Here is a 27,999-nt window from a genome sequence, read left to right on the forward strand (position 1 = left end):
CCAAAAAGAGGATAGAGGCAGCAGAAAGCAGTGAATTATAATAAACACATTGTTAGGCCCACACTCGGAGCACCGTGCACAGTCCCGGTCTCCGTGTCCCTCGGTCAGACCCACACTCGGAGCACCGTGCACAGTCCCGGTGTCCGTATCCCTCAGTCAGACCCACACTCGGAGCACCGTGCACAGTCCCGGTCTCCGTGTCCCTCGATCAGACACACACTCGGAGCACCGTGTACAGTCCCGGTCTCCGTGTCCCTCGGTCAGACCCACACTCGGAGCACCGTGCACAGTCCCGGTCTCCCTGTCCCTCGGTCAGACCCACACTCGGAGCACCGTGCACAGTCCCGGTCTCCGTGTCCCTCGGTTAGACCCACACTCGGAGCACCGTGCACAGTCCCGGTCTCCGTATCCCTCGGTCAGACCCACACTCGGAGCACCGTGCACAGTCCCGGTCTCCGTGTCCCTCAGTCATACCCACACTCGGAGCACCGTGCTCAGTCCCGGTCTCCGTATGTCTCGGTCAGACCCACACTCGGAGCACCGTGCACAGTCCCGGTCTCCGTGTCCCTCGGTCAGACCCACACACGGAGCACCGTGCACAGTCCCGGTCTCCGTGTCCCTCGGTCAGACCCACACTCGGAGCACCGTGCACAGTCCCGGTCTCCGTGTCCCTCGGTCAGACCCACACTCGGAGCACCGTGCACAATCCCGGTCTCCGTGTCCCTCGGTCACACCCACACTCGGAGCACCGTGCACAGTCCCGGTCTCCGTGTCCCTCGGTCAGACCCACACTCGGAGCACCGTGCACAGTCCCGGTCTCCGTGTCCCTCGGACAGACCCACACTCGGAGCACCGTGCACAGTCCCGGTCTCCGTGTCCCTCGGTCAGACCCACACTCGGAGCACCGTGCACAGTCCCGGTCTCCGTGTCCCTCGGTCAGACCCACACTCGGAGCACCGTGCACAGTCCCGGTCTCCGTGACCCTCGGTCAGACCCACACTCGGAGCACCGTGCACAGTCCCGGTCTCCGTATCCCTCGGTCAGACCCACACTCGGAGCACCCTGCACAGTCCCGGTCTCCGTATCCCTCGGTTAGACCCACACTCGGAGCACCGTGCACAGTCCCGGTCTCCGTGTCCCTCGGTCAGGCCCACACTCGGAGCACCGTGCACAGCCCCGGTCTCCGTGTCCCTCGGTCAGACCCACACTCGGAGCACCGTGCACAGTCCCGGTCTCCGTATCCCTCAGTCAGACCCACACTCGGAGCACCGTGCACAGTCCCGGTCTCCGTATCCCTCGGTTAGACCCACACTCGGAGCACCGTGCACAGTCCCGGTCTCCGTGCCCCTCGGTCAGGCCCACACTCGGAGCACCGTGCACAGTCCCGGTCTCCGTGTCCCTCGGTCAGACCCACACTCGGAGCACCATGCACAGTCCCGGTCTCCGTGTCCCTCGGTCAGGCCCACACTCGGAGCACCGTGCACAGTCCCGGTCTCCGTGTCCCTCGGTCAGACCCACACTCGGAGCACCGTGCACAGTCCCGGTCTCCGTATCCCTCGGTCAGACCCACACTCGGAGCACCGTGCACAGTCCCGGTCTCCGTGTCCCTCGGTCAGACCCACACTCGGAGCACCGTGCACAGTCCCGGTCTCCATGTCCCTCGGTCAGACCCACACTCGGAGCACCGTGCACAGTCCCGGTCTCCGTGTCCCTCGATCAGACCCACACTCGGAGCACCGTGCACAGTCCCGGTCTCCGTGTCCCTCGGTCAGACCCACACTCGGAGCACCGTGCACAGTCCCGGTCTCCGTAACCCTCGGTCAGACCCACACTCGGACCACCGTGCACAGTCCCGGTCTCCGTATGCCTCGGTCAGACACACACTCGGAGCACCGTGCACAGTCCCGGTCTCCGCGTCCCTCGGTCAGACCCACACTCGGAGCACCGTGCACAGTCCCAGTCTCCGTATCCCTCGGTCAGACACACACTCGGAGCACTGTGCACAGTCCCGGTCTCCGTATCCCTCGGTCAGACCCACACTCGGAGCACCGTGCACAGTCCCGGTCTCCGTGTCCCTCGGTCAGACCCGCACTCGGAGCACCGTGCACAGTCCCGGTCTCCGTATCCCTCGGTCAGACCCACACTCGGAGCACCGTGCACAGTCCCGGTCTCCGTGTCCCTCGGTCAGACCCACACTCGGAGCACCGTGCACAGTCCCGGTCTCCGTGTCCCTCGGTCAGACTCACACTCGGAGCACAGTCCCGGTCTCCCTGTCCCTCGGCTAGACCCACACTCGGAGCACCGTGCACAGTCCCGGTCTCCGTGTCCCTCGGTCAGACCCACACTCGGAGCACCGTGCACAGTCCCGGTCTCCACATCCCTTGGTTAGACCCACACTCGGAGCACCGTGCACAGTCCCGGTCTCCGTGTCCCTCGGTCAGACCCACACTCGGAGCACCGTGCACAGTCCCGGTCTCCGTGTCCCTCGGTCAGACCCACACTCGGAGCACAGTCCCGGTCTCCCTGTCCCTCGGTTAGACGCACACTCGGAGCACCGTGCACAGTCCCGGTCTCCCTGTCCCTCGGTCAGACCCACACTCGGAGCACCGTGCACAGTCCCGGTCTCCCTGTCCCTCGGTTAGACCCACACTCGGAGCACCGTGCACAGTCCCGGTCTCCGTATCCCTCGGTCAGACCCACACTCGGAGCACCGTGCACAGTCCCGGTCTCCGTGTCCTTCGGTTAGACCCACACTCGGAGCACCGTGCACAGTCCCGGTCTCCGTATCCCTCGGTCAGACCCACACTCGGAGCACTGTTCGCAGTCCCGGTCTCCGTATCCCTCGGTCAGACCCACACTCTGAACACCATGCACAGTCCCGGTCTCCATATCCATCGGTCAGACCCACACTCGGAGCACCATGCACAGTCCCGGTCTCCATATCCCTTGGTCTGACCCACACTCGGAGCACCGTGCACAGTCCCGGTCTCCATATCCATCGGTCAGACCCACACTCGGAGCAACGTGCACAGTCCCGGTCTCCGTGTTCCTCGGTCAGACCCACACTCGGAGCACCGTGCACAGTCCCGGTCTCGGTGTCCCTCGGTCAGACCCACACTCGGAGCACAGTGCACAGTCCCGGTCTCCGTGTCCCTCGATCAGACCCACACTCGGAGCACCGTGCACAGTCCCGGTCTCCGTGTCCCTCGGTCAGACCCACACTCGGAGCACCGTGCACAGTCCCGGTCTCCGTATCCCTCGGTCAGACCCACACTCGGAGCACCGTGCACAGTCCCGGTCTCCTTGTCCCTCGGTCAGACCCACACTCGGAGCACCGTGCACAGTCCCGGTCTCCGTATCCCTCGGTCAGACCCACACTCGGAGCACCGTGCACAGTCCCGGTCTCCGTATCCCTCGGTTAGACACACACTCGGAGCACTGTGGGACTCGCTCCCACGGGGAGTGGGGGAGAATGTGGGACTCGCTCCCGCGGGGAGTGGGGAAGAATGTGGGACTCGCTCCCATTGGGAGTGGAGGAGAATGTGGGAGTCGCTCCCACGGGGAGTGTTGGAGAATGTGGGACTCGCTCTCACGGGGAGTGGGGGGAGAATGTGGGACTCACTCCCGCGGGGAGTGGGGGAGAATGTGGGACTCGCTCCCATGGGGAGTGGGGGAGAATGTGGGACTCGCTCCCACGGGGAGTGGGGGAGAATGTGTGACTGGCTCCCACAGGGAGTGGGGAGAACGTGGGACTCGCTCCCGCGGGGAGTGGGGAGAGAATGTGGGACTCGCTCCCGCGGGGAGTGGGGGAGAATGTGGGACTTGCTCCTGCGGGGAGCGGGGTAGAATATGTGACTCACTCCCGCGGGGAGTGGGGGAGAATGTGGGACTCGCTCCCTCGGGGAGTGGGGAGAATGTGGGACTCGCTCCCACGGGGAGTGGGGGAGAATGTGGGACTGGCTCCCGCGGGGAGTGGGGGAGAATGTGGGACTCGCTCCTGCGGGGAGTGGGGGAGAATGTGGGACACGTTCCCGCGGGGAGTGGGGGAGAATGTGGGACTCGTTCCCGCGGGGAGTGGGGGAGAATGTGGGACTCGCTCCCGTGGGGAGTGAGGGAGAATGTGGGACTCGCTCCCGCGGGGAGTGGGGGAGAATGTGGGACTCGCTCCCGCGGGGAGTGGGGGAGAATGTGGGACTCGCTCCCACGGGGAGTGAGGGAGAATGTGGGACTCGCTCCCACGGGGAGTGGGGGAGAATGTGGGACTCGCTCCCACGGGGAGTGGGGGAGAATGTGGGACTCGCTCCCGCGGGGAGTGGGGGAGAATGTGGGACTCGCTCCCGCGGGGAGTGGGGAGAATGTGGGACTCGCTCCCGCGGAGAGTGGGGGGAGAATGTGGGAGTCGCTCCCACGGGGAGTGTTGGAGAATGTGGGACTCGCTCCCGCGGGGAGTGGGGGAGAATGTGGGACTCGCTCCCGCGGGGAGTGGAGGAGAATGTGGGAGTCGCTCCCACGGGGAGTGTTGGAGAATGTGGGACTCGCTCCCACGGGGAGTGGGGAGAATGTGGGAGTCGGTCCCGCGGGGAGTGTTGGAGAATGTGGGACTCGCTCCCACGGGGAGTGGGGAGAATGTGGGAGTCGCTCCCACGGGGAGTGTTGGAGAATGTGGGACTCGCTCCCACGGGGAGTGGGGAGAATGTGGGACTCGGTCCCGCGGGGAGTGTTGGAGAATGTGGGGCTCGCTCCCACGGGGAGTGGGGAGAATGTGGGACTCGGTCCCGCGGGGAGTGTTGGAGAATGTGGGGCTCGCTCCCACGGGGAGTGGGGAGAATGTGGGACTCGGTCCCGCGGGGAGTGGGGAGAATGTGGGACTCGGTCCCGCGGGGAGTGAGGGAGAATGTGGGACTCGCTGCCACGGGGAGTGGGGGAGAATGTGGGGCTCGCTCCCACGGGGAGTGAGGGAGAATGTGGGACTCGCTCCCACGGGGAGTGGGGGAGAATGTGGGACTCGCGGTGTCGCACGCGGACGTACCTATGAAGCTTTGAGTGGCCAGGATCTCGGTCAGGCTTTCGTCGGAGGTGATGTCGTATTTGGCAGAGGCATCTTCTACCTGCAGCAAGCAATGGACAGATTAACTCAACACATCACCCACCGAAACGCAAGGGAGGCTCAGTGCTGAGGGAGCGCCGCACTGTGGGAGGGTCAGTGCTGAGAGAGCTCCGCACTGTGGGAGGGTCAGTGCTGAGGGAGCACCGCACTGTGGGAGGGTCAGTGCTGAGGGAGCTCCGCACTGTGGGAGGGTCAGTGCTGAGGGAGCGTCGCACTGTGGGAGGGTCATTGCTGAGGGAGCGCCGCACTGTGGGAGGGTCAGTGCTGAGGGAGCTCCGCACTGTGGGAGGGTCAGTGCTGAGGGAGCGCCGCACTGTGGGAGGGTCAGTGCTGAGGGAGCTCCGCACTGTGGGAGGGTCAGTGCTGAGGGAGCGCCGCACTGTGGGAGGGTCAGTGCTGAGGGAGCGCCGCACTGTGGGAGGGTCAGTGCTGAGGGAGCGCTGCACTGTGGTAGGGTCAGTGCTGAGGGAGCGCCGCACTGTGGGAGGGTCAGTGCTGAGGGAGCTCCGCACTGTGGGAGGGTCGGTGCTGAGGGAGCTCCGCACTGTGGGAGGGTCGGTGCTGAGGGAGCTCCGCACTGTGTGAGGGTCAGTGCTGAGGGAGCACCGCACTGTGGGAGGGTCAGTGCTGAGGGAGCTCCGCACTGTGGGAGGGTCAGTGCTGAGGGAGCGCCGCACTGTGGGAGGGTCAGTGCTGAGGGAGCCCCGCACTGTGGGAGGGTCCGTGCTGTGGGAGCTCCGCACTGTGGGAGGGTCAGTGCTGAGGGAGCTCCGCACTGTGGGAGGGTCAGTGCTGAGGGAGCTCCGCACTGTGGGAGGGTCAGTGCTGAGGGAGCTCCGCACTGTGGGAGGGTCAGTGCTGAGGGAGCTCCGCACTGTGGGAGGGTCAGTGCTGACGGTGCTCCGCACTGTGGGAGGGTCAGTGCTGAGGGAGCTCCGCACTGTGGGAGGGTCAGTGCTGAGGGAGCGCCGCACTGTGGGAGGGTCGGTGCTGAGGGAGCGCCGCACTGCGGGAGGGTCAGTGCTGAGGGAGCGCCGCACTGTGGGAGGGTCAGTGCTGAGGGAGCTCCGCACTGTGGGAGGGTCGGTGCTGAGGGAGCGCCGCACTGCGGGAGGGTCGGTGCTGAGGGAGCGCCGCACTGTGGGAGGGTCAGTGCTGAGGGAGCGCCGCACTGTGGGAGGGTCAGTGCTGAGGGAGCTCCGCACTGTGGGAGGGTCAGTGCTGAGGGAGTGCCGCAGTGTGGGAGGGTCAATGATGAGGGAGCTCCGCACTGTGGGTGGGTCAGTGCTGAGGGAGCTCCACACTGTGGGAGGGTCGGTGCTGAGGGAGCTCCGCACTGTGGGAGGGTCAGTGCTGAGGGAGCTCCGCACTGTGGGTGGGTCAGTGCTGAGGGAGCTCCACACTGTGGGAGGGTCGGTGCTGAGGGAGCGCCGCACTGTGGGAGGGTCGGTGCTGAGGGAGCGCCGCACTGTGGGAGGGTCAGTGCTGAGGGAGCTCCGCACTGTGGGAGGGTCAGTGCTGAGGGAGCTCCGCACTGTGGGAGGGTCAGTGCTGAGGGAGTGCCGCAGTGTGGGAGGGTCAATGCTGAGGGAGCTCCGCACTGTGGGTGGGTCAGTGCTGAGGGAGCTCCACACTGTGGGAGGGTCGGTGCTGAGGGAGCGCCGCACTGTGGGAGGGTCGGTGCTGAGGGAGCGCCGCACTGTGGGAGGGTCGGTGCTGAGGGAGCGCCGCACTGCGGGAGGGTCAGTGCTGAGGGAGCGCCGCACTGTGGGAGGGTCAGTGCTGAGGGAGCTCCGCACTGTGGGAGGGTCAGTGCTGAGGGAGTGCCGCAGTGTGGGAGGGTCAATGCTGAGGGAGCTCCGCACTGTGGGTGGGTCAGTGCTGAGGGAGCTCCACACTGTGGGAGGGTCAGTGCTGAGGTAGTGCCGCACTGTGGGAGGGTCGGTGCTGAGGGAGCGCCGCACTGTGGGAGGGTCGGTGCTGAGGGAGCGCCGCACTGCGGGAGGGTCGGTGCTGAGGGAGCGCCGCACTGCGGGAGGGTTGGTGCTGAGGGAGCGCCGCACTGTGGGAGGGTCAGTGCTGAGGGAGCTCCGCACTGTGGGAGGGTCAGTGCTGAGGGAGAGCCGCACTGTGGGAGGGTCAGTGCTGAGGGACATCCGCACTGTGGGAGGGTCAGTGCTGAGGGAGCGCCGCACTGTGGGAGGGTCAGTGCTGAGGGAGCCCCGCACTGTGGGAGGGTCCGTGCTGTGGGAGCTCCGCACTGTGGGAGGGTCAGTGCTGAGGGAGCGCCGCACTGTGGGAGGGTCAGTGCTGAGGGAGCGCCGCACTGTGGGAGGGTCAGTGCTGAGGGAGCGCCGCACTGTGGGAGGGTCAGAGCTGAGGGAGCGCCGCACTGTGGGAGGGTCAGTGCTGAGGGAGCGCCGCACTGTGTGAGGGTCAGTGCTGAGGGAGCGCCGCACTGTGGGAGGGTCAGTGCTGAGGGAGCGCCGCACTGTGTGAGGGTCAGTGCTGAGGGAGCGCCGCACTGCGGGAGGGTCGGTGCTGAGGGAGCGCCGCACTGTGGGAGGGTCGGTGCTGAGGGAGCGCCGCACTGCGGGAGGGTCGGTGCTGAGGGAGCGCCGCACTGTGGGAGGGTCAGTGCTGAGGGAGCTCCGCACTGTGGGAGGGTCGGTGCTGAGGGAGCGCCGCACTGCGGGAGGGTCGGTGCTGAGGGAGCGCCGCACTGTGGGAGGGTCAGTGCTGAGGGAGCGCCGCACTGTGGGAGGGTCAGTGCTGAGGGAGCTCCGCACTGTGGGAGGGTCAGTGCTGAGGGAGTGCCGCAGTGTGGGAGGGTCAATGCTGAGGGAGCTCCGCACTGTGGGTGGGTCAGTGCTGAGGGAGCTCCACACTGTGGGAGGGTCGGTGCTGAGGGAGCTCCGCACTGTGGGAGGGTCAGTGCTGAGGGAGCTCCGCACTGTGGGTGGGTCAGTGCTGAGGGAGCTCCACACTGTGGGAGGGTCGGTGCTGAGGGAGCGCCGCACTGTGGGAGGGTCGGTGCTGAGGGAGCGCCGCACTGTGGGAGGGTCAGTGCTGAGGGAGCACCGCACTGTGGGAGGGTCAATGCTGAGGGAGCTCCGCACTGTGGGAGGGTCAGTGCTGAGGGAGCGCCGCACTGTGGGAGGGTCGGTGTTGAGGGAGCGCCGCACTGTGGGAGGGTCAGTGCTGTGGGAGGGTCAGTGCTGAGGGAGCTCCGCACTGTGGGAGGGTCGGTGCTGAGGGAGCTCCGCACTGTGGGAGTGTCAGTGCTGAGGGAGCGCCGCACTGTGGGAGGGTCAGTGCTGAGGGAGCGCCGCACTGTGGGAGGGTCAGTGCTGAGGGAGCTCCGCACTGTGGGAGGGTCAGTGCTGAGGGAGCGCCGCACTGTGGGAGGGTCGGTGTTGAGGGAGCGCCGCACTGTGGGAGGGTCAGTGCTGAGGGAGCGCCGCAATGTGGGAGGGTCGGTGCTGAGGGAGCGCCGCACTGGGTCGGTGTTGAGGGAGCGCCGCACTGTGGGAGGGTCAGTGCTGAGGGAGCGCCGCAATGTGGGAGGGTCGGTGCTGAGGTAGCGCCGCACTGTGGGAGGGTCAGTGCTGAGGGAGCTCCACACTGTGGGAGGGTCAGTGCTGAGGGAGCTCCGCACTGTGGGAGAGTCAGTGCTGAGGGAGCTCCGCACTGTGGGAGGGTCAGTGCTGAGGGAGCGCCGCAATGTGGGAGGGTCAGTGCTGAGGGAGCTCCGCACTGTGGGAGGGTCAGTGCTGAGGGAGCTCCGCACTGTGGGAGGGTCGGTGCTGAGGGAACGCCGCACTGTGGGAGGGTCAGTGCTGAGGGAGTGCCGCACTGTGGGAGGGTCGGTGCTGAGGGAGCGCCGCACTGTGGGAGGGTCAGTGCTGAGGGAGCGCCGCACTGTGGGAGGGTCAGTGCTGAGGGAGCTCCGCACTGTGGGAGGGTCAGTGCTGAGGGAGCGCCGCACTGTGGGAGGGTCAGTGCTGAGGGTGCGCCGCACTGTGGGAGGGTCAGTGCTGAGGGAGCGCCGCACTGTGGGAGGGTCAGTGCTGAGGGAGCGCCGCACTGTGGGAGGGTCAGTGCTGAGGGAGCGCTGCACTGTGGGAGGGTCAGTGCTGAAGGAGCGTCGCACTGTGGGAGGGTCAGTGCTGAGGGAACGCCGCACTGTGGGAGGGTCAGTGCTGAGGGAGCTCCGCACTGTGGGAGGGTCGGTGCTGATGGAACGCCGCACTGTGGGAGGGTCAGTGCTGAGGGAGCACCGCACTGTGGGAGGGTCAGTGCTGTGGGAGATCCGCACTGTGGGAGGGTCAGTGCTGAGGGAGCGCCGCACTGTGGGAGGGTCAGTGCTGAGGGAGCTCCGCACTGTGGGAGGGTCAGTGCTGAGGGAGCTCCGCACTGTGGGAGGGTCAGTGGTGAGGGAGCGCCGCACTGTGGGAGGGTCAGTGCTGAGGGAACTCCGCACTGTGGGAGGGTCACTGCTGAGGGAGCTCCGCACCGTGGGAGGGTCAGTGCTGAGGGAGTGCCGCACTATGGGAGGGTCAGTGCTGAGGGAGAGCCGCACTGTGGGAGGGTCAGTGCTGAGGGAGCGCCGCACTGTGGGAGGGTCAGTGCTGAGGGAGCTCCGCACTGTGGGAGGGTCAGTGCTGAGGGAGCGCCGCACTGTGGGAGGGTCAGTGCTGAGGGAGCACCGCACTGTGGGAGGGTCAGTGCTCAGGGAGCGCCGCACTGTGGGAGGGTCAGTGCTGAGGGAGCTCCGCACTGTGGGAGGGTCAGTGCTGAGGGAGCGCCGCACTGTGGGAGGGTCAGTGCTGAGGGAACGCCGCACTGTGGGAGTGTCAGTGCTGAGGGAGCACCGCACTGTGGGAGGATCAGTGCTGAGGGAGCTCCGCACTGTGGGAGGGTCAGTGCTGAGGGAGCGCCGCACTGTGGGAGGGTCAGTGCTGAGGGAGCGCCGCACTGTGGGAGGGTCAGTGCTGAGGGAGCGCCGCACTGTGGGAGGGTCAGTGCTGAGGGAGCACCGCACTGTGGGAGGGTAAGTGCTGAGGGAGCTCCGCACTGTGGGAGGGTCAGTGCTGAGGGAGCGCCGCACTGTGGGAGGGTCAGTGCTGAGGGAGCGCCGCACTGTGGGAGGGTCGGTGCCGAGGGAGCGCCGCACTGTGGGAGGGTCAGTGCTGTGGAAGGGTCAGTGCTGAGGGAGCGCCGCACTGTGGGAGGGTCAGTGCTGAGGGAGCGCCGCACTGTGGGAGGGTCAGTGCTGAGGGAGCGCCGCACTGTGGGAGGGTCGGTGCCGAGGGAGCTCCGCACTGTGGGAGGGTCGGTGCTGAGGGAACGCCGCACTGTGGGAGGGTCAGTGCTGAGGGAGTGCCGCACTGTGGGAGGGTCGGTGCTGAGGGAGCGCCGCACTGTGGGAGGGTCAGTGCTGAGGGAGCGCCGCACTGTGGGAGGGTCAGTGCTGAGGGAGCTCCGCACTGTGGGAGGGTCAGTGCTGAGGGAGCGCCGCACTGTGGGAGGGTCAGTGCTGAGGGTGCGCCGCACTGTGGGAGGGTCAGTGCTGAGGGAGCGCCGCACTGTGGGAGGGTCAGTGCTGAGGGAGCGCCGCACTGTGGGAGGGTCAGTGCTGAGGGAACGCCGCACTTTGGGAGGGTCAGTGCTGAGGGAGCGCCGCACTGTGGGAGGGTCAGTGCTGAAGGAACGCCACACTGTGGGAGGGTCAGTGCTGAGGGAGCTCCGCACTGTGGGAGGGTCGGTGCTGAGGGAACGCCGCACTGTGGGAGGGTCAGTGCTGAGGGAGCTCTGCACTGTGGGAGGGTCAGTGCTGAGGGAGCTCCGCACTGTGGGAGGGTCAGTGCTGAGGGAGCTCCACACTGTGGGAGGGTCAGTGCTGAGGGAGCGCCGCACTGTGGGAGGGTCAGTGCTGAGGGAACTCCGCACTGTGGGAGGGTCAGTGCTGAGGGAGCTCCGCACTGTGGGAGGGTCAGTGCTGAGGGAACGCCGCACTGTGGGAGGGTCAGTGCTGAGGGAGCTCCGCACTGTGGGAGGGTCAGTGCTGAGGGAGCTCCGCACTGTGGGAGGGTCAGTGCTGAGGGAGCTCCGCACTGTGGGAGGGTCAGTGCTGAGGGAGCTCCGCACTATGGGAGGGTCAGTGCTGAGGGAGCGCCGCACTGTGGGAGGGTCAGTGCTGAGGGAGCGCCGCACTGTGGGAGGGTCAGTGCTGAGGGAGCGCCGCACTGTGGGAGGGTCAGTGCTGAGGGAGCGCCGCACTGTGGGAGGGTCAGTGCTGAGGGAGCTCCGCACTGTGGGAGGGTCAGTGCTGAGGCAGGGACAGTGCTGAGGGAGCTCCGCACTGCGGGAGGGTCGGTGCTGAGGGAGCGCCGCACTGTGGAAGGGTCAGTGCTAAGGGAGCGCCGCACTGTGGGAGGGTCAGTGCTGAGGGAGCTCCGCACTGTGGGAGGGTCAGTGCTGAGGGAGCTCCGCACTGTGGGAGGGTCAGTGCTGAGGGAGCTCCGCACTGTGGGAGGGTCAGTGCTGAGGGAGCGCCGCACTGTGGGAGGGTCAGTGCTGAGGGAGCTCTGCACCGTGGGAGGGTCAGTGCTGAGGGAGCGCCGCACTGTGGGAGGGTCAGTGCTGAGGGAGCTCTGCACCGTGGGAGGGTCAGTGTTGAGGGAGCGCCGCACTGTGGGAGGGTCAGTGCTGAGGGAGCTCCGCACTGCGGGAGGGTCAGTGCTGAGGGAGCGCCGCACTGTGGGAGGGTCAGTGCTGAGGGAGCTCCGCACTGTGGGAGGGTCAGTGCTGAGGGAGCGCCGCACTGTGGGAGGGTCAGTGCTGACGGAGCGCTGCTTTGTGGGAGGTTCAGTGCTGAGGGAGTGCCGCGCTGTGGGAGAGTCAGTGCTGAGGGAGCGCCGCATTGTGGGAGGGTCAGTGCTGAGGCAGCGCCGCATTGTGGGAGGGTCAGTGCTGAGGGAGCGCCGCATTGTGGGAGGGTCAGTGCTGAGGGAGAGCCGCACTATGGGAGGTCAGTTCTGAGGGAGTGCCGCACTGTGGGAGGGTCAGTGCTGAGGGAGTGCCGCACTGTGGGAGGGTCAGTGCTGAGGGAGTGCCGCACTGTGGGAGGGTCAGTGCTGAGGGAGCGCCGCACTGTGGGAGGGTCGGTGTTGAGGGAGCGCCGCACTGTGGGAGGGTCAGTGCTGAGGGAGCGCCGCACTGTGGGAGGGTCGGTGCTGAGGGAGCGCCGCACTGTGGGAGGGTCAGTGCTGAGGGAGCTCCGCACTGTGGGAGAGTCAGTGCTGAGGGAGCTCCGCACTGTGGGAGGGTCGGTGTTGAGGGAGCTCCGCCCTGGGAGGGTCAGTGCTGAGGGAGCTCCGCACTGTGGGAGGGTCGGTGCTGAGGGAGCTCTGCACTGTGGGAGGGTCAGTGCTGAGGGAGCTCCGCACTGTGGGAGGGTCAGTGCTGAGGGAGCTCCACACTGTGGGAGGGTCAGTGCTGAGGGAGCGCCGCACTGTGGGAGGGTCAGTGCTGAGGGAACTCCGCACTGTGGGAGGGTCAGTGCTTAGGGAGCTCCGCACTGTGGGAGGGTCAGTGCTGAGGGAACGCCGCACTGTGGGAGGGTCAGTGCTGAGGGAGCTCCGCACTGTGGGAGGGTCAGTGCTGAGGGAGCTCCGCACTGTGGGAGGGTCAGTGCTGAGGGAGCTCCGCACTGTGGAGGGTCAGTGCTGAGGGAGCTCCGCACTATGGGAGGGTCAGTGCTGAGGGAGCGCCGCACTGTGGGAGGGTCAGTGCTGAGGGAGCGCCGCACTGTGGGAGGGTCAGTGCTGAGGGAGCGCCGCACTGTGGAGGGTCAGTGCTGAGGGAGCGCCGCACTGTGGGAGGGTCAGTGCTGAGGGAGCTCCGCACTGTGGGAGGGTCAGTGCTGAGGCAGGGACAGTGCTGAGGGAGCTCCGCACTGCGGGAGGGTCGGTGCTGAGGGAGCGCCGCACTGTGGAAGGGTCAGTGCTGAGGGAGCGCCGCACTGTGGGAGGGTCAGTGCTGAGGGAGCTCCGCACTGTGGGAGGGTCAGTGCTGAGGGAGCTCCGCACTGTGGGAGGGTCAGTGCTGAGGGAGCTCCGCACTGTGGGAGGGTCAGTGCTGAGGGAGCGCCGCACTGTGGGAGGGTCAGTGCTGAGGGAGCTCCGCACTGTGGGAGGGTCAGTGCTGAGGGAGTGCCGCAGTGTGGGAGGGTCAATGCTGAGGGAGCTCCGCACTGTGGGAGGGTCAGTGTTGAGGGAGCGCCGCACTGTGGGAGGGTCAGTGCTGAGGGAGCTCCGCACTGCGGGAGGGTCAGTGCTGAGGGAGCGCCGCACTGTGGGAGGGTCAGTGCTGAGGGAGCTCCGCACTGTGGGAGGGTCAGTGCTGAGGGAGCGCCGCACTGTGGGAGGGTCAGTGCTGAGGGAGCGCCGCACTGTGGGAGGGTCAGTGCTGACGGAGCGCCGCTTTGTGGGAGGTTCAGTGCTGAGGGAGTGCCGCGCTGTGGGAGAGTCAGTGCTGAGGGAGCGCCGCATTGTGGGAGGGTCAGTGCTGAGGGAGCGCCGCATTGTGGGAGGGTCAGTGCTGTGGGAGCGCCGCATTGTGGGAGGGTCAGTGCTGAGGGAGAGCCGCACTATGGGAGGTCAGTTCTGAGGGAGTGCCGCACTGTGGGAGGGTCAGTGCTGAGGGAGTGCCGCACTGTGGGAGGGTCAGTGCTGAGGGAGTGCCGCACTGTGGGAGGGTCAGTGCTGAGGGAGCGCCGCACTGTGGAGGGTCGTGTTGAGGGAGCGCCGCACTGTGGGAGGGTCAGTGCTGAGGGAGCGCCGCACTGTGGGAGGGTCGGTGCTGAGGGAGCGCCGCACTGTGGGAGGGTCAGTGCTGAGGGAGCTCCGCACTGTGGGAGAGTCAGTGCTGAGGGAGCTCCGCACTGTGGGAGGGTCAGTGCTGAGGGAGCGCCGCACTGTGGGAGGGTCAGTGCTGAGGGAGCTCCGCACTGTGGGAGGGTCAGTGCTGAGGGAGCTCCGCCCTGGGAGGGTCAGTGCTGAGGGAGCTCCGCACTGTGGGAGGGTCGGTGCTGAGGGAACGCCGCACTGTGGGAGGTTCAGTGCTGAGGGAGCGCCGCACTGTGGGAGGGTCAGTGCTGTGGGAGCGCCGCACTGTGGGAGGGTCAGTGCTGAGGGAGCTCCGCACTGTGGGAGGGTCAGTGCTGAGGGAGCTCCGCCCTGGGAGGGTCAGTGCTGAGGGAGCTCCGCACTGTGGGAGGGTCGGTGCTGAGGGAACGCCGCACTGTGGGAGGGTCAGTGCTGAGGGAGCGCCGCACTGTGGGAGGGTCAGTGCTGAGGGAGCTCCGCACTGTGGGAGGGTCAGTGCTGAGGTAGCTCCGCACTGTGGGAGGGTCAGTGCTGAGGGAGCGCCGCACTGTGGGAGGGTCAGTGCTGAGGGAGCGCCGCACTGTGGGAGGGTCAGTGCTGAGGGAGCGCCGCACTGTGGGAGGGTCAGTGCTGAGGGAGCGCCGCACTGTGGGAGGGTCAGTGCTGAGAGAACTCCGCACTGTGGGAGGGTCAGTGCTGAGGGAGCTCCGCACTGTGGGAGGGTCAGTGCTGAGGGAGCTCCGCACTGCGGGAGGGTCGGTGCTGAGGGAGCGCCGGACTGTGGGAGGGTCAGTGCTGAGGGAGCGCCGCACTGTGGGAGGGTCAGTGCTGAGGGAGCTCCGCACTGTGGGAGGGTCAGTGCTGAGGGAGCTCCGCACTGTGGGAGGGTCAGTGCTGAGGGAGCTCCGCACTGTGGGAGGGTCAGTGCTGAGGGAGCGCCGCACTGTGGGAGGGTCAGTGCTGAGGGAGCTCTGCACCGTCGGAGGGTCAGTGCTGAGGGAGCGCCGCACTGTGGGAGGGTCAGTGCTGTGGGAGCGCCGCATTGTGGGAGGGTCAGTGCTGAGGGAGAGCCGCACTATGGGAGGTCAGTTCTGAGGGAGTGCCGCACTGTGGGAGGGTCAGTGCTGAGGGAGTGCCGCACTGTGGGAGGGTCAGTGCTGAGGGAGTGCCGCACTGTGGGAGGGTCAGTGCTGAGGGAGCGCCGCACTGTGGGAGGGTCGGTGTTGAGGGAGCGCCGCACTGTGGGAGGGTCAGTGCTGAGGGAACTCCGCACTGTGGGAGGGTCAGTGCTGAGGGAGCTCCGCACTGTGGAGGGTCAGTGCTGAGGGAGCTCCGCACTGCGGGAGGGTCGGTGCTGAGGGAGCGCCGGACTGTGGGAGGGTCAGTGCTGAGGGAGCGCCGCACTGTGGGAGGGTCAGTGCTGAGGGAACTCCGCACTGTGGGAGGGTCAGTGCTGAGGGAGCTCCGCACTGTGGGAGGGTCAGTGCTGAGGGAGCTCCGCACTGCGGGAGGGTCGGTGCTGAGGGAGCGCCGCACTGCGGGAGGGTCGGTGCTGAGGGAACTCCGCACTGTGGGAGGGTCAGTGCTGAGGGAGCTCCGCACTGTGGGAGGGTCAGTGCTGAGGGTGGGTCAGTGCTGAGGGAACTCCGCACCGCGGGAGGGTCAGTGCTGAGGGAGCTCCGCACCGTGGGAGGGTCAGTGCTGAGGGAGCTCCGCACTGTGGTAGGGTCAGTGCTGAGGGAGCTCCGCACTGTGGGAGGATCAGTGCTGAGGGAGCTCCGCACTGTGGGAGGGTCAGTGCTGAGGGAGCGCCGCACTGTGGGAGGGTCAGTGCTGAGGGAGCGCCGCACTGTGGGAGGGTCAGTGCTGAGGGAGCTCCGCACTGTGGGAGGGTCAGTGCTGAGGGAGCTCCGCCCTGGGAGGGTCAGTGCTGAGGGAGCTCCGCACTGTGGGAGGGTCGGTGCTGAGGGAACGCCGCACTGTGGGAGGGTCAGTGCGGAGGGAGCGCCGCACTGTGGGAGGGTCAGTGCTGAGGGAGCTCCGCACTGTGGGAGGGTCAGTGCTGAGGGAGCTCCGCACTGTGGGAGGGTCAGTGCTAAGGGAGCGCCGCACTGTGGGAGGGTCAGTGCTGAGGGAACTCCGCACTGTGGGAGGGTCAGTGCTGAGGGAGCTCCGCACTGTGGGAGGGTCAGTGCTGAGGGAGCTCCGCACTGCGGGAGGGTCGGTGCTGAGGGAGCGCCGCACTGTGGGAGGGTCAGTGCTGAGGGAGCGCCGCACTGTGGGAGGGTCAGTGCTGAGGGAACTCCGCACTGTGGAGGGTCAGTGCTGAGGGAGCTCCGCACTGTGTAAGGGTCAGTGCTGAGGGAGCGCCGCACTGTTGGGAGGGTCAGTGCTGAGGGAGCTCCGCACTGCGGGAGGGTCGGTGCTGAGGGAGCGCCGCACTGCGGGAGGGTCGGTGCTGAGGGAACGCCGCACTGTGGGAGGGTCAGTGCTGAGGGAGCTCCGCACTGTGGGAGGGTCAGTGCTGAGGGAGGGTCAGTGCTGAGGGAACTCCGCACCGCGGGAGGGTCAGTGCTGAGGGAGCTCCGCACCGTGGGAGGGTCAGTGCTGAGGGAGCTCCGCACTGTGGTAGGGTCAGTGCTGAGGGAGCTCCGCACTGTGGGAGGATCAGTGCTGAGGGAGCTCGCACTGTGGGAGGGTCAGTGCTGAGGGAGCGCCGCACTGTGGGAGGGTCAGTGCTGAGGGAACTCCGCACTGTGGGAGGGTCAGTCCTGAGGGAGCGCCGCACTGTGGGAGGGTCAGTGCTGTGGGAGCTCCGCACCGTGGGAGGGTCAGTGCTGAGGGAGCGCCGCACTGTGGGAGGGTTGGTGCTGAGGCAGCTCGCACTGTGGGAGGGTCAGTGCTGAGGGAGCGCCGCACTGTGGGAGGGTCAGTGCTGAGGGAACTCCGCACTGCGGGAGGGTCGGTGCTGAGGGAGCGCCGCACCGTGGGAGGGTCAGTGCTGAGGGAGAGCCGCACTGTGGGAGGGTCAGTGCTGAGGGAGCGCCGCACTGTGGGAGGGTCAGTGCTGAGGGAGCTCCGCACTGTGGGAGGGTCAGTGCTGAGGGAACGCCGCACTGTGGAGGGTCAGTGCTGAGGGAGCTCCGCACTGTGGGAGGGTCAGTGCTGAGGGAGCGCCGCACTGTGGGAGGGTCGGTGTTGAGGGAGCGCCGCACTGTGGGCCGGTCAGTGCTGAGGGAACTCCGCACTGTGGGAGGGTCAGTGCTGAGGGAGCTCCGCACTGTGGGAGGGTCAGTGCTGAGGGAGCTCCGCACTGCGGAGGGTCGGTGCTGAGGGAGCGCCGGACTGTGGGAGGGTCAGTGCTGAGGGAGCGCCGCACTGTGGGAGGGTCAGTGCTGAGGGAACTCCGCACTGTGGGAGGGTCAGTGCTGAGGGAGCTCTCCGCACTGTGGGAGGGTCAGTGCTGAGGGAGCTCCGCACTGCGGGAGGGTCGGTGCTGAGGGAGCGCCGCACTGCGGGAGGGTCGGTGCTGAGGGAACTCCGCACTGTGGAGGGTCAGTGCTGAGGGAGCTCCGCACTGTGGAGGGTCAGTGCTGAGGGAGGGTCAGTGCTGAGGGAACTCCGCACCGCGGGAGCGTCAGTGCTGAGGGAGCTCCGCACCGTGGGAGGGTCAGTGCTGAGGGAGCTCCGCACTGTGGTAGGGTCAGTGCTGAGGGAGCTCCGCACTGTGGGAGGATCAGTGCTGAGGGAGCTCCGCACTGTGGGAGGGTCAGTGCTGAGGGAGCGCCGCACTGTGGGAGGGTCAGTGCTGAGGGAGCGCCGCACTGTGGGAGGTCAGTGCTGAGGAGCTCCGCACTGTGGGAGGGTCAGTGCTGAGGGAGCTCCGCCCTGGAAGGGTCAGTGCTGAGGGAGCTCCGCACTGTGGGAGGGTCGGTGCTGAGGGAACGCCGCACTGTGGGAGGGTCAGTGCGGAGGGAGCGCCGCACTGTGGGAGGGTCAGTGCTGAGGGAGCTCCGCACTGTGGGAGGGTCAGTGCTGAGGGAGCTCCGCACTGTGGGAGGGTCAGTGCTGAGGGAGCGCCGCACTGTGGGAGGGTCAGTGCTGAGGGAACTCCGCACTGTGGGAGGGTCAGTGCTGAGGGAGCTCCGCACTGTGGGAGGGTCAGTGCTGAGGGAGCTCCGCACTGCGGGAGGGTCGGTGCTGAGGGAGCGCCGCACTGTGGGAGGGTCAGTGCTGAGGGAGCGCCGCACTGTGGGAGGGTCAGTGCTGAGGGAACTCCGCACTGTGGGAGGGTCAGTGCTGAGGGACCTCCGCACTGTGTAAGGGTCAGTGCTGAGGGAGCGCCGCACTGTGGGAGGGTCAGTGCTGAGGGAGCTCCGCACTGCGGGAGGGTCGGTGCTGAGGAGCGCCGCACTGCGGGAGGGTCGGTGCTGAGGGAACGCCGCACTGTGGGAGGGTCAGTGCTGAGGGAGCTCCGCACTGTGGGAGGGTCAGTGCTGAGGGAGGGTCAGTGCTGAGGGAACTCCGCACCGCGGGAGGGTCAGTGCTGAGGGAGCTCCGCACTGTGGGAGGGTCAGTGCTGAGGGAGCTCCGCACTGTGGTACGGTCAGTGTTGAGGGAGCTCCGCACTGTGGGAGGATCAGTGCTGAGGGAGCTCCGCACTGTGGGAGGGTCAGTGCTGAGGGAGCGCCGCACTGTGGGAGGGTCAGTGCTGAGGGAACTCCGCACTGTGGGAGGGTCAGTGCTGAGGGAGCTCCACACTGTGGGAGGGTCAGTGCTGAGGGAGCGCCGCACTGTGGGAGGGTCAGTGCTGAGGGAACTCCGCACTGTGGGAGGGTCAGTGCTGAGGGAGCTCCGCACTGTGGGAGGGTCAGTGCTGAGGGAACGCCGCACTGTGGGAGGGTCAGTGCTGAGGAGCTCCGCACTGTGGGAGGGTCAGTGCTGAGGGAGCTCCGCACTGTGGGAGGGTCAGTGCTGAGGGAGCTCCGCACTGTGGGAGGGTCAGTGCTGAGGGAGCTCCGCACTATGGGAGGGTCAGTGCTGAGGGAGCGCCGCACTGTGGGAGGGTCAGTGCTGAGGGAGCGCCGCACTGTGGGAGGGTCAGTGCTGAGGGAGCGCCGCACTGTGGGAGGGTCAGTGCTGAGGGAGCGCCGCACTGTGGGAGGGTCAGTGCTGAGGGAGCTCCGCACTGTGGGAGGGTCAGTGCTGAGGCAGGGACAGTGCTGAGGGAGCTCCGCACTGCGGGAGGGTCGGTGCTGAGGGAGCGCCGCACTGTGGAAGGGTCAGTGCTGAGGGAGCGCCGCACTGTGGGAGGGTCAGTGCTGAGGGAGCTCCGCACTGTGGGAGGGTCAGTGCTGAGGGAGCTCCGCACTGTGGGAGGGTCAGTGCTGAGGGAGCTCCGCACTGTGGGAGGGTCAGTGCTGAGGGAGCGCCGCACTGTGGGAGGGTCAGTGCTGAGGGAGCTCTGCACCGTGGGAGGGTCAGTGCTGAGGGAGCGCCGCACTGTGGGAGGGTCAGTGCTGAGGGAGCTCTTCACCGTGGGAGGGTCAGTGTTGAGGGAGCGCCGTACTGTGGGAGGGTCAGTGCTGAGGGAGCTCCGCACTGCGGGAGGGTCAGTGCTGAGGGAGCGCCGCACTGTGTGAGGGTCAGTGCTGAGGGAGCTCCGCACTGTGGGAGGGTCAGTGCTGAGGGAGCGCCGCACTGTGGGAGGGTCAGTGCTGAGGGAGCGCCGCACTGTGGGAGGGTCAGTGCTGACGGAGCGCCGCTTTGTGGGAGGTTCAGTGCTGAGGGAGTGCCGCGCTGTGGGAGAGTCAGTGCTGAGGGAGCGCCGCATTGTGGGAGGGTCAGTGCTGAGGGAGCGCCGCATTGTGGGAGGGTCAGTGCTGTGGGAGCGCCGCATTGTGGGAGGGTCAGTGCTGAGGGAGAGCCGCACTATGGGAGGTCAGTTCTGAGGGAGTGCCGCACTGTGGGAGGGTCAGTGCTGAGGGAGTGCCGCACTGTGGGAGGGTCAGTGCTGAGGGAGTGCCGCACTGTGGGAGGGTCAGTGCTGAGGGAGCGCCGCACTGTGGGAGGGTCGTTGTTGAGGGAGCGCCGCACTGTGGGAGGGTCAGTGCTGAGGGAGCGCCGCACTGTGGGAGGGTCGGTGCTGAGGGAGCGCCGCACTGTGGGAGGGTCAGTGCTGAGGGAGCTCCGCACTGTGGGAGAGTCAGTGCTGAGGGAGCTCCGCACTGTGGGAGGGTCAGTGCTGAGGGAGCGCCGCACTGTGGGAGGGTCAGTGCTGAGGGAGCTCCGCACTGTGGGAGGGTCAGTGCTGAGGGAGCTCCGCCCTGGGAGGGTCAGTGCTGAGGGAGCTCCGCACTGTGGGAGGGTCGGTGCTGAGGGAACGCCGCACTGTGGGAGGGTCAGTGCTGAGGGAGCGCCGCACTGTGGGAGGGTCAGTGCTGAGGGAGCGCCGCACTGTGGGAGGGTCAGTGCTGAGGGAGCTCCGCACTGTGGGAGGGTCAGTGCTGAGGGAGCTCCGCCCTGGGAGGGTCAGTGCTGAGGGAGCTCCGCACTGTGGCAGGGTCGGTGCTGAGGGAACGCCGCACTGTGGGAGGGTCAGTGCTGAGGGAGCGCCGCACTGTGGGAGGGTCAGTGCTGAGGGAGCTCCGCACTGTGGGAGGGTCAGTGCTGAGGTAGCTCCGCACTGTGGGAGGGTCAGTGCTGAGGGAGCGCCGCACTGTGGGAGGGTCAGTGCTGAGAGAACTCCGCACTGTGGGAGGGTCAGTGCTGAGGGAGCTCCGCACTGTGGGAGGGTCAGTGCTGAGGGAGCTCCGCACTGCGGGAGGGTCGGTGCTGAGGGAGCGCCGGACTGTGGGAGGGTCAGTGCTGAGGGAGCGCCGCACTGTGGGAGGGTCAGTGCTGAGGGAGCTCCGCACTGTGGGAGGGTCAGTGCTGAGGGAGCTCCGCACTGTGGGAGGGTCAGTGCTGAGGGAGCTCCGCACTGTGGGAGGGTCAGTGCTGCGGGAGCGCCGCACTGTGGGAGGGTCAGTGCTGAGGGAGCTCTGCACCGTCGGAGGGTCAGTGCTGAGGGAGCGCCGCACTGTGGGAGGGTCAGTGCTGAGGGAGCTCTGCACCGTGGGAGGGTCAGTGTTGAGGGAGCGCCGCACTGTGGGAGGGTCAGTGCTGAGGGAGCTCCGCACTGCGGGAGGGTCAGTGCTGAGGGAGCGCCGCACTGTGGGAGGGTCAGTGCTGAGGGAGCTCCGCACTGTGGGAGGGTCAGTGCTGAGGGAGCGCCGCACTGTGGGAGGGTCAGTGCTGAGGGAGCGCCGCACTGTGGGAGGGTCAGTGCTGACGGAGCGCCGCTTTGTGGGAGGTTCAGTGCTGAGGGAGTGCCGCGCTGTGGGAGAGTCAGTGCTGAGGGAGCGCCGCATTGTGGGAGGGTAAGTGCTGAGGGTGCTCCGCACTGTGGGAGGGTCAGTGCTGAGGGAGCACCGCACTGTGGGAGGGTCAGTGCTGAGGGAGCTCCGCACTGTGAGAGGGTCAGTGCCGAGGGAGCTCCGCACTGTGGGAGGATCAGTGCTGAGGGAGCTCCGCACTGTGGGAGGGTCGGTGCTGAGGGAGCACTGCACTGTGGGAGGGTCAGTGCTGAGGGAGCTCCGCACTGTGGGAGGGTCAGTGCTGAGGGAGCGCCGCACTGTGGGAGGGTCGGTGCTGAGGGAGTGCCGCACTGTGGGAGGGTCAGTGCTGAGGGAGCTCCACACTGTGGGAGGATCAGTGCTGAGGGAGCACCGCACTGTGGGAGGGTAAGTGCTGAGGGTGCTCCGCACTGTGGGAGGGTCAGTGCTGAGGGAGCGCCGCACTGTGGGAGGGTCAGTGCTGAGGGAGCGCCGCACTGTGGGAGGGTCAGTGCCGAGGGAGCTCCGCACTGTGGGAGGATCAGTGCTGAGGGAGCACCGCACTGTGGGAGGGTAAGTGCTGAGGGAGCACCGCACAGTGGGAGGGTCAGTGCTGAGGGAGTGCCGCACTGTGGGAGGGTCGGTGCTGAGGGAGCGCCGCACTGTGGGAGGGTCGGTGCTGAGGGAGCTCTGCACCGTGGGAGGGTCGGTGCTGAGGGAGCTCCGCACTGTGGGAGGGTCAGTGCTGAGGGAGCGCCGCACTGTGGGAGGGTCAGTGCTGAGGGAGCTCCGCACTGTGGGAGGGTCAGTGCTGAGGGAGCTCTGCACCGTGGGAGGGTCAGTGCTGGGGGAGCGCCGCACTGTCGGAGGGTCAGTGCTGAGGGAGCGCCGCACTGTGGGAGGGTCAGTGCTGAAGGAACGCCGCACTGTGGGAGGGTCGGTGCTGAGGGAGCTCCGCACTGTGGGAGGGTCGGTGCTGAGGGAACGCCGCACTGTGGGAGGGTCAGTGCTGAGGGAGCGCCGCACTGTGGGAGGGTCAGTGCTGAAGGAACGCCACACTGTGGGAGGGTCAGTGCTGAGGGAGCTCCGCACTGTGGGAGTGTCGGTGCTGAGGGAACGCCGCACTGTGGGAGGGTCAGTGCTGAGGGAGCGCCGCACTGTGGGAGGGTCAGTGCTGAGGGAGCTCTTCACCATGGGAGGGTCAGTGTTGAGGGAGCGCCGCACTGTGGGAGGGTCAGTGCTGAGGGAGCTCCGCACTGTGGGAGGGTCAGTGCTGAGGGAGCTCCGCACTGCGGGAGGGTCGGTGCTGAGGGAGCGCCGGACTGTGGGAGGGTCAGTGCTGAGGGAGCGCCGCACTGTGGGAGGGTCAGTGCTGAGGGAACTCCGCACTGTGGGAGGGTCAGTGCTGAGGGAGCTCCGCACTGTGGGAGGGTCAGTGCTGAGGGAGCTCCGCACTGCGGGAGGGTCGGTGCTGAGGGAGCGCCGCACTGCGGGAGGGTCGGTGCTGAGGGAACTCCGCACTGTGGGAGGGTCAGTGCTGAGGGAGCTCCGCACTGTGGGAGGGTCAGTGCTGAGGGAGGGTCAGTGCTGAGGGAACTCCGCACCGCGGGAGGGTCAGTGCTGAGGGAGCTCCGCACCGTGGGAGGGTCAGTGCTGAGGGAGCTCCGCACTGTGGTAGGGTCAGTGCTGAGGGAGCTCCGCACTGTGGGAGGATCAGTGCTGAGGGAGCTCCGCACTGTGGGAGGGTCAGTGCTGAGGGAGCGCCGCACTGTGGGAGGGTCAGTGCTGAGGGAGCGCCGCACTGTGGGAGGGTCAGTGCTGAGGGAGCGCCGCACTGTGGGAGGGTCAGTGCTGAGGGAGCGCCGCACTGTGGGAGGGTCAGTGCTGAGGGAGCTCCGCACTGTGGGAGGGTCAGTGCTGAGGGAGCTCCGCACTATGGGAGGGTCAGTGCTGAGGGAGCGCCGCACTGTGGGAGGGTCAGTGCTGAGGGAGCGCCGCACTGTGGGAGGGTCAGTGCTGAGGGAGCGCCGCACTGTGGGAGGGTCAGTGCTGAGGGAGCGCCGCACTGTGGGAGGGTCAGTGCTGAGGGAGCTCCGCACTGTGGGAGGGTCAGTGCTGAGGCAGGGACAGTGCTGAGGGAGCTCCGCACTGCGGGAGGGTCGGTGCTGAGGGAGCGCCGCACTGTGGGAGGGTCAGTGCTGAGGCAGGGACAGTGCTGAGGGAGCTCCGCACTGTGGGAGGGTCAGTGCTGAGGGAGCGCCGCACTGTGGGAGGGTCAGTGCTGAGGGAGCTCTGCACCGTGGGAGGGTCAGTGCTGAGGGAGCGCCGCACTGTGGGAGGGTCAGTGCTGAGGGAGCTCTGCACCGTGGGAGGGTCAGTGTTGAGGGAGCGCCGCACTGTGGGAGGGTCAGTGCTGAGGGAGCTCCGCACTGCGGGAGGGTCAGTGCTGAGGGAGCGCCGCACTGTGGGAGGGTCAGTGCTGAGGGAGCTCCGCACTGTGGGAGGGTCAGTGCTGAGGGAGCGCCGCACTGTGGGAGGGTCAGTGCTGAGGGAGCGCCGCACTGTGGGAGGGTCAGTGCTGACGGAGCGCTGCTTTGTGGGAGGTTCAGTGCTGAGGGAGTGCCGCGCTGTGGGAGAGTCAGTGCTGAGGGAGCGCCGCATTGTGGGAGGGTCAGTGCTGAGGGAGCGCCGCATTGTGGGAGGGTCAGTGCTGAGGGAGCGCTGCATTGTGGGAGGGTCAGTGCTGAGGGAGAGCCGCACTATGGGAGGTCAGTTCTGAGGGAGTGCCGCACTGTGGGAGGGTCAGTGCTGAGGGAGTGCCGCACTGTGGGAGGGTCAGTGCTGAGGGAGTGCCGCACTGTGGGAGGGTCAGTGCTGAGGGAGCGCCGCACTGTGGGAGGGTCGGTGTTGAGGGAGCGCCGCACTGTGGGAGGGTCAGTGCTGAGGGAGCGCCGCACTGGGAGGGTCAGTGCTGAGGGAGCTCCGCACTGTGGGAGGGTCGGTGCTGAGGGAACGCCGCACTGTGGGAGGGTCAGTGCTGAGGGAGCGCCGCACTGCGGGAGGGTCAGTGCTGAGGGAGCGCCGCACTGTGGGAGGGTCAGTGCTGAGGGAGCTCCGCACTGTGGGAGGGTCAGTGCTGAGGGAGCTCCACCCTGGGAGGGTCAGTGCTGAGGGAGCTCCGCACTGTGGGAGGGTCGGTGCTGAGGGAACGCCGCACTGTGGGAGGGTCAGTGCTGAGGGAGCGCCGCACTGTGGGAGGGTCAGTGCTGAGGGAGCTCCGCACTGTGGGAGGGTCAGTGCTGAGGGAGCTCCGCACTGTGGGAGGGTCAGTGTTGAGGGAGCTCCGCACTGCGGGAGGGTCGGTGCTGAGGGAGCGCCGCACTGTGGGAGGGTCGGTGCTGAGGGAGCGCCGCACTGTGGGAGGGTCAGTGCTGAGGTAACTCCGCACTGTGGGAGGGTCAGTGCTGAGGGAGCTCCGCACTGTGGGAGGGTCAGTGCTGAGGGAGCTCCGCACTGCGGGAGGGTCGGTGCTGAGGGAGCGCCGCACTGTGGGAGTGTCAGTGCTGAGGGAGCGCCGCACTGTGGGAGGGTCAGTGCTGAGGGAACTGCGCACTGTGGGAGGGTCAGTGCTGAGGGAGCTCCGCACTGTGGGAGGGTCAGTGCTGAGGGAGCTCCGCACTGTGGGAGGGTCAGTGCTGAGGGAGCGCCACACTGTGGGAGGGTCAGTGCTGAGGGAACTCCGCACTGTGGGAGGGTCAGTGCTGAGGGAGTGCCTCACTGTGGGAGGGTCGGTGCTGAGGGAGCGCCGCACTGTGGGAGGGTCAGTGCTGAGGGAGCACCGCACTGTGGGAGGGTCAGTGCTGAGGGAGCTCCGCACTGTGGGAGGGTCAGTGCTGAGGGAGCGCCGCACTGTGGGAGGGTCAGTGCTGAGGGAGCGCCGCACTGTGGGAGGGTCAGTGCTGAGGGAGCGCCGCACTGTGGGAGGGTCAGTGCTGAGGGAGCTCCGCACTGTGGGAGGGTCAGTGCTGAGGGAGCGCCGCACTGTGGGAGGGTTGGTGCTGAGGGAGCTCCGCACTGTGGGAGGGTCAGTGCTGAGGGAGCGCCGCACTGTGGGAGGGTCAGTGCTGAGGGAACTCCGCACTGCGGGAGGGTCGGTGCTGAGGGAGCGTGGCACCGTGGGAGGGTCAGTGCTGAGGGAAAGCCGCACTGTGGGAGGGTCAGTGCTGAGGGAGCGCCGCACTGTGGGAGGGTCAGTGCTGAGGGAGCTCCGCACTGTGGGAGGGTCAGTGTGCTGAGGGAGCTCCGCACTGTGAGAGGGTCGGTGCTGACGGAACGCCGCACTGTGGGAGGGTCAGTGCTGAGGGAGCGCCGCACTGTGGGAGGGTCAGTGCTGAAGGAACGCCGCACTGTGGGAGGGTCAGTGCTGAGGGAGCTCCGCACTGTGGGAGGGTCGGTGCTGAGGGAACGCCGCACTGTGGGAGGGTCAGTGCTGAGGGAGCTCCGCACTGTGGGAGGGTTAGTGCTGAGGCAGAGCCGCACTGTGGGAGGGTCAGTGCTGAGGGAGCGCCGCACTGTGGGAGGGTCAGTACTGAGGGAACACCGCAATGTGGGAGGGTCAGTGCTGAGGGAGCTCCGCACTGTGGGAGGGTCAGTGCTGAGGGAGCTCCGCACTGTGGGAGGGTCAGTGCTGAGGGAGCTCCGCACTGTGGGAGGGTCAGTGCTGAGGGAGCTCCGCACTGTGGGAGGGTCAGTGCTGAGGGAGCTCCGCATTGTGGGAGGGCCAGTGCTGAGGGAGCGCCGCACTGTGGGAGGGTCAGTGCTGAGGGAGCTCCGCACTGTGGGAGGGCCAGTGCTGAGGGAGCGCCGCACTGTGGGAGGGTCAGTGCTGAGGGAGCTCCGCACTGTGGGAGGGTCAGTGCTGAGGGAGCTCCGCACTGTGGGAGGGTCAGTGCTGAGGGAGCGCCGCACTGTGGGAGGGTCAGTACTGAGGGAACACCGCAATGTGGGAGGGTCAGTGCTGAGGGAGCTCCGCACTGTGGGAGGGTCAGTGCTGAGGGAGCTCCGCACTGTGGGAGGGTCAGTGCGGAGGGAGCTCCGCACCGTGGGAGGGTCAGTGCTGAGGGAGCTCCGCACCGTGGGAGGGTCAGTGCTGAGGGAGCTCCGCACTGTGGGAGGGTCAGTGCTGAGGGAGCTCCGCACTGTGGGAGGGTCAGTGTTGAGGGAGCTCCGCACTGCGGGAGGGTCGGTGCTGAGGGAGCGCCGCACTGTGGGAGGGTCGGTGCTGAGGGAGCGCCGCACTGTGGGAGGGTCAGTGCTGAGGGAACTCCGCACTGTGGGAGGGTCAGTGCTGAGGGAGCTCCGCACTGTGGGAGGGTCAGTGCTGAGGGAGCTCCGCACTGCGGGAGGGTCGGTGCTGAGGGAGCGCCGCACTGTGGGAGTGTCAGTGCTGAGGGAGCGCCGCACTGTGGGAGGGTCAGTGCTGAGGGAACTGCGCACTGTGGGAGGGTCAGTGCTGAGGGAGCTCCGCACTGTGGGAGGGTCAGTGCTGAGGGAGCTCCGCACTGTGGGAGGGTCAGTGCTGAGGGAGCGCCACACTGTGGGAGGGTCAGTGCTGAGGGAACTCCGCACTGTGGGAGGGTCAGTGCTGAGGGAGTGCCTCACTGTGGGAGGGTCGGTGCTGAGGGAGCGCCGCACTGTGGGAGGGTCAGTGCTGAGGGAGCACCGCACTGTGGGAGGGTCAGTGCTGAGGGAGCTCCGCACTGTGGGAGGGTCAGTGCTGAGGGAGCGCCGCACTGTGGGAGGGTCAGTGCTGAGGGAGCGCCGCACTGTGGGAGGGTCAGTGCTGAGGGAGCGCCGCACTGTGGGAGGGTCAGTGCTGAGGGAGCTCCGCACTGTGGGAGGGTCAGTGCTGAGGGAGCGCCGCACTGTGGGAGGGTTGGTGCTGAGGGAGCTCCGCACTGTGGGAGGGTCAGTGCTGAGGGAGCGCCGCACTGTGGGAGGGTCAGTGCTGAGGGAACTCCGCACTGCGGGAGGGTCGGTGCTGAGGGAGCGTGGCACCGTGGGAGGGTCAGTGCTGAGGGAGAGCCGCACTGTGGGAGGGTCAGTGCTGAGGGAGCGCCGCACTGTGGGAGGGTCAGTGCTGAGGGAGCTCCGCACTGTGGGAGGGTCAGTGTGCTGAGGGAGCTCCGCACTGTGAGAGGGTCGGTGCTGACGGAACGCCGCACTGTGGGAGGGTCAGTGCTGAGGGAGCGCCGCACTGTGGGAGGGTCAGTGCTGAAGGAACGCCGCACTGTGGGAGGGTCAGTGCTGAGGGAGCTCCGCACTGTGGGAGGGTCGGTGCTGAGGGAACGCCGCACTGTGGGAGGGTCAGTGCTGAGGGAGCTCCGCACTGTGGGAGGCTTAGTGCTGAGGCAGAGCCGCACTGTGGGAGGGTCAGTGCTGAGGGAGCGCCGCACTGTGGGAGGGTCAGTACTGAGGGAACACCGCAATGTGGGAGGGTCAGTGCTGAGGGAGCTCCGCACTGTGGGAGGGTCAGTGCTAAGGGAGCTCCGCACTGTGGGAGGGTCAGTGCTGAGGGAGCTCCGCACTGTGGGAGGGTCAGTGCTGAGGGAGCTCCGCACTGTGG

General features: G+C 67.2%; 1 protein-coding gene across 1 annotated transcript in view; it reads right to left on the reverse strand.

The window, feature by feature from the left end:
• Positions 1-27,999, reverse strand: part of LOC140405519 (nck-associated protein 5-like) — a 49,143-nt gene that overhangs the window by 8,268 nt on the left and 12,876 nt on the right. Inside the window, exon 4 of the mRNA XM_072494067.1 lies at positions 5,030-5,108. Coding sequence (XP_072350168.1) covers positions 5,030-5,108 — 79 coding nt within the window. The remainder of the gene's footprint in view (positions 1-5,029; positions 5,109-27,999) is intronic.

Source organism: Scyliorhinus torazame, chromosome X (assembly GCF_047496885.1).
Source record: "Scyliorhinus torazame isolate Kashiwa2021f chromosome X, sScyTor2.1, whole genome shotgun sequence".
In the NCBI taxonomy this organism is placed as follows: Eukaryota; Metazoa; Chordata; class Chondrichthyes; order Carcharhiniformes; family Scyliorhinidae; genus Scyliorhinus; species Scyliorhinus torazame.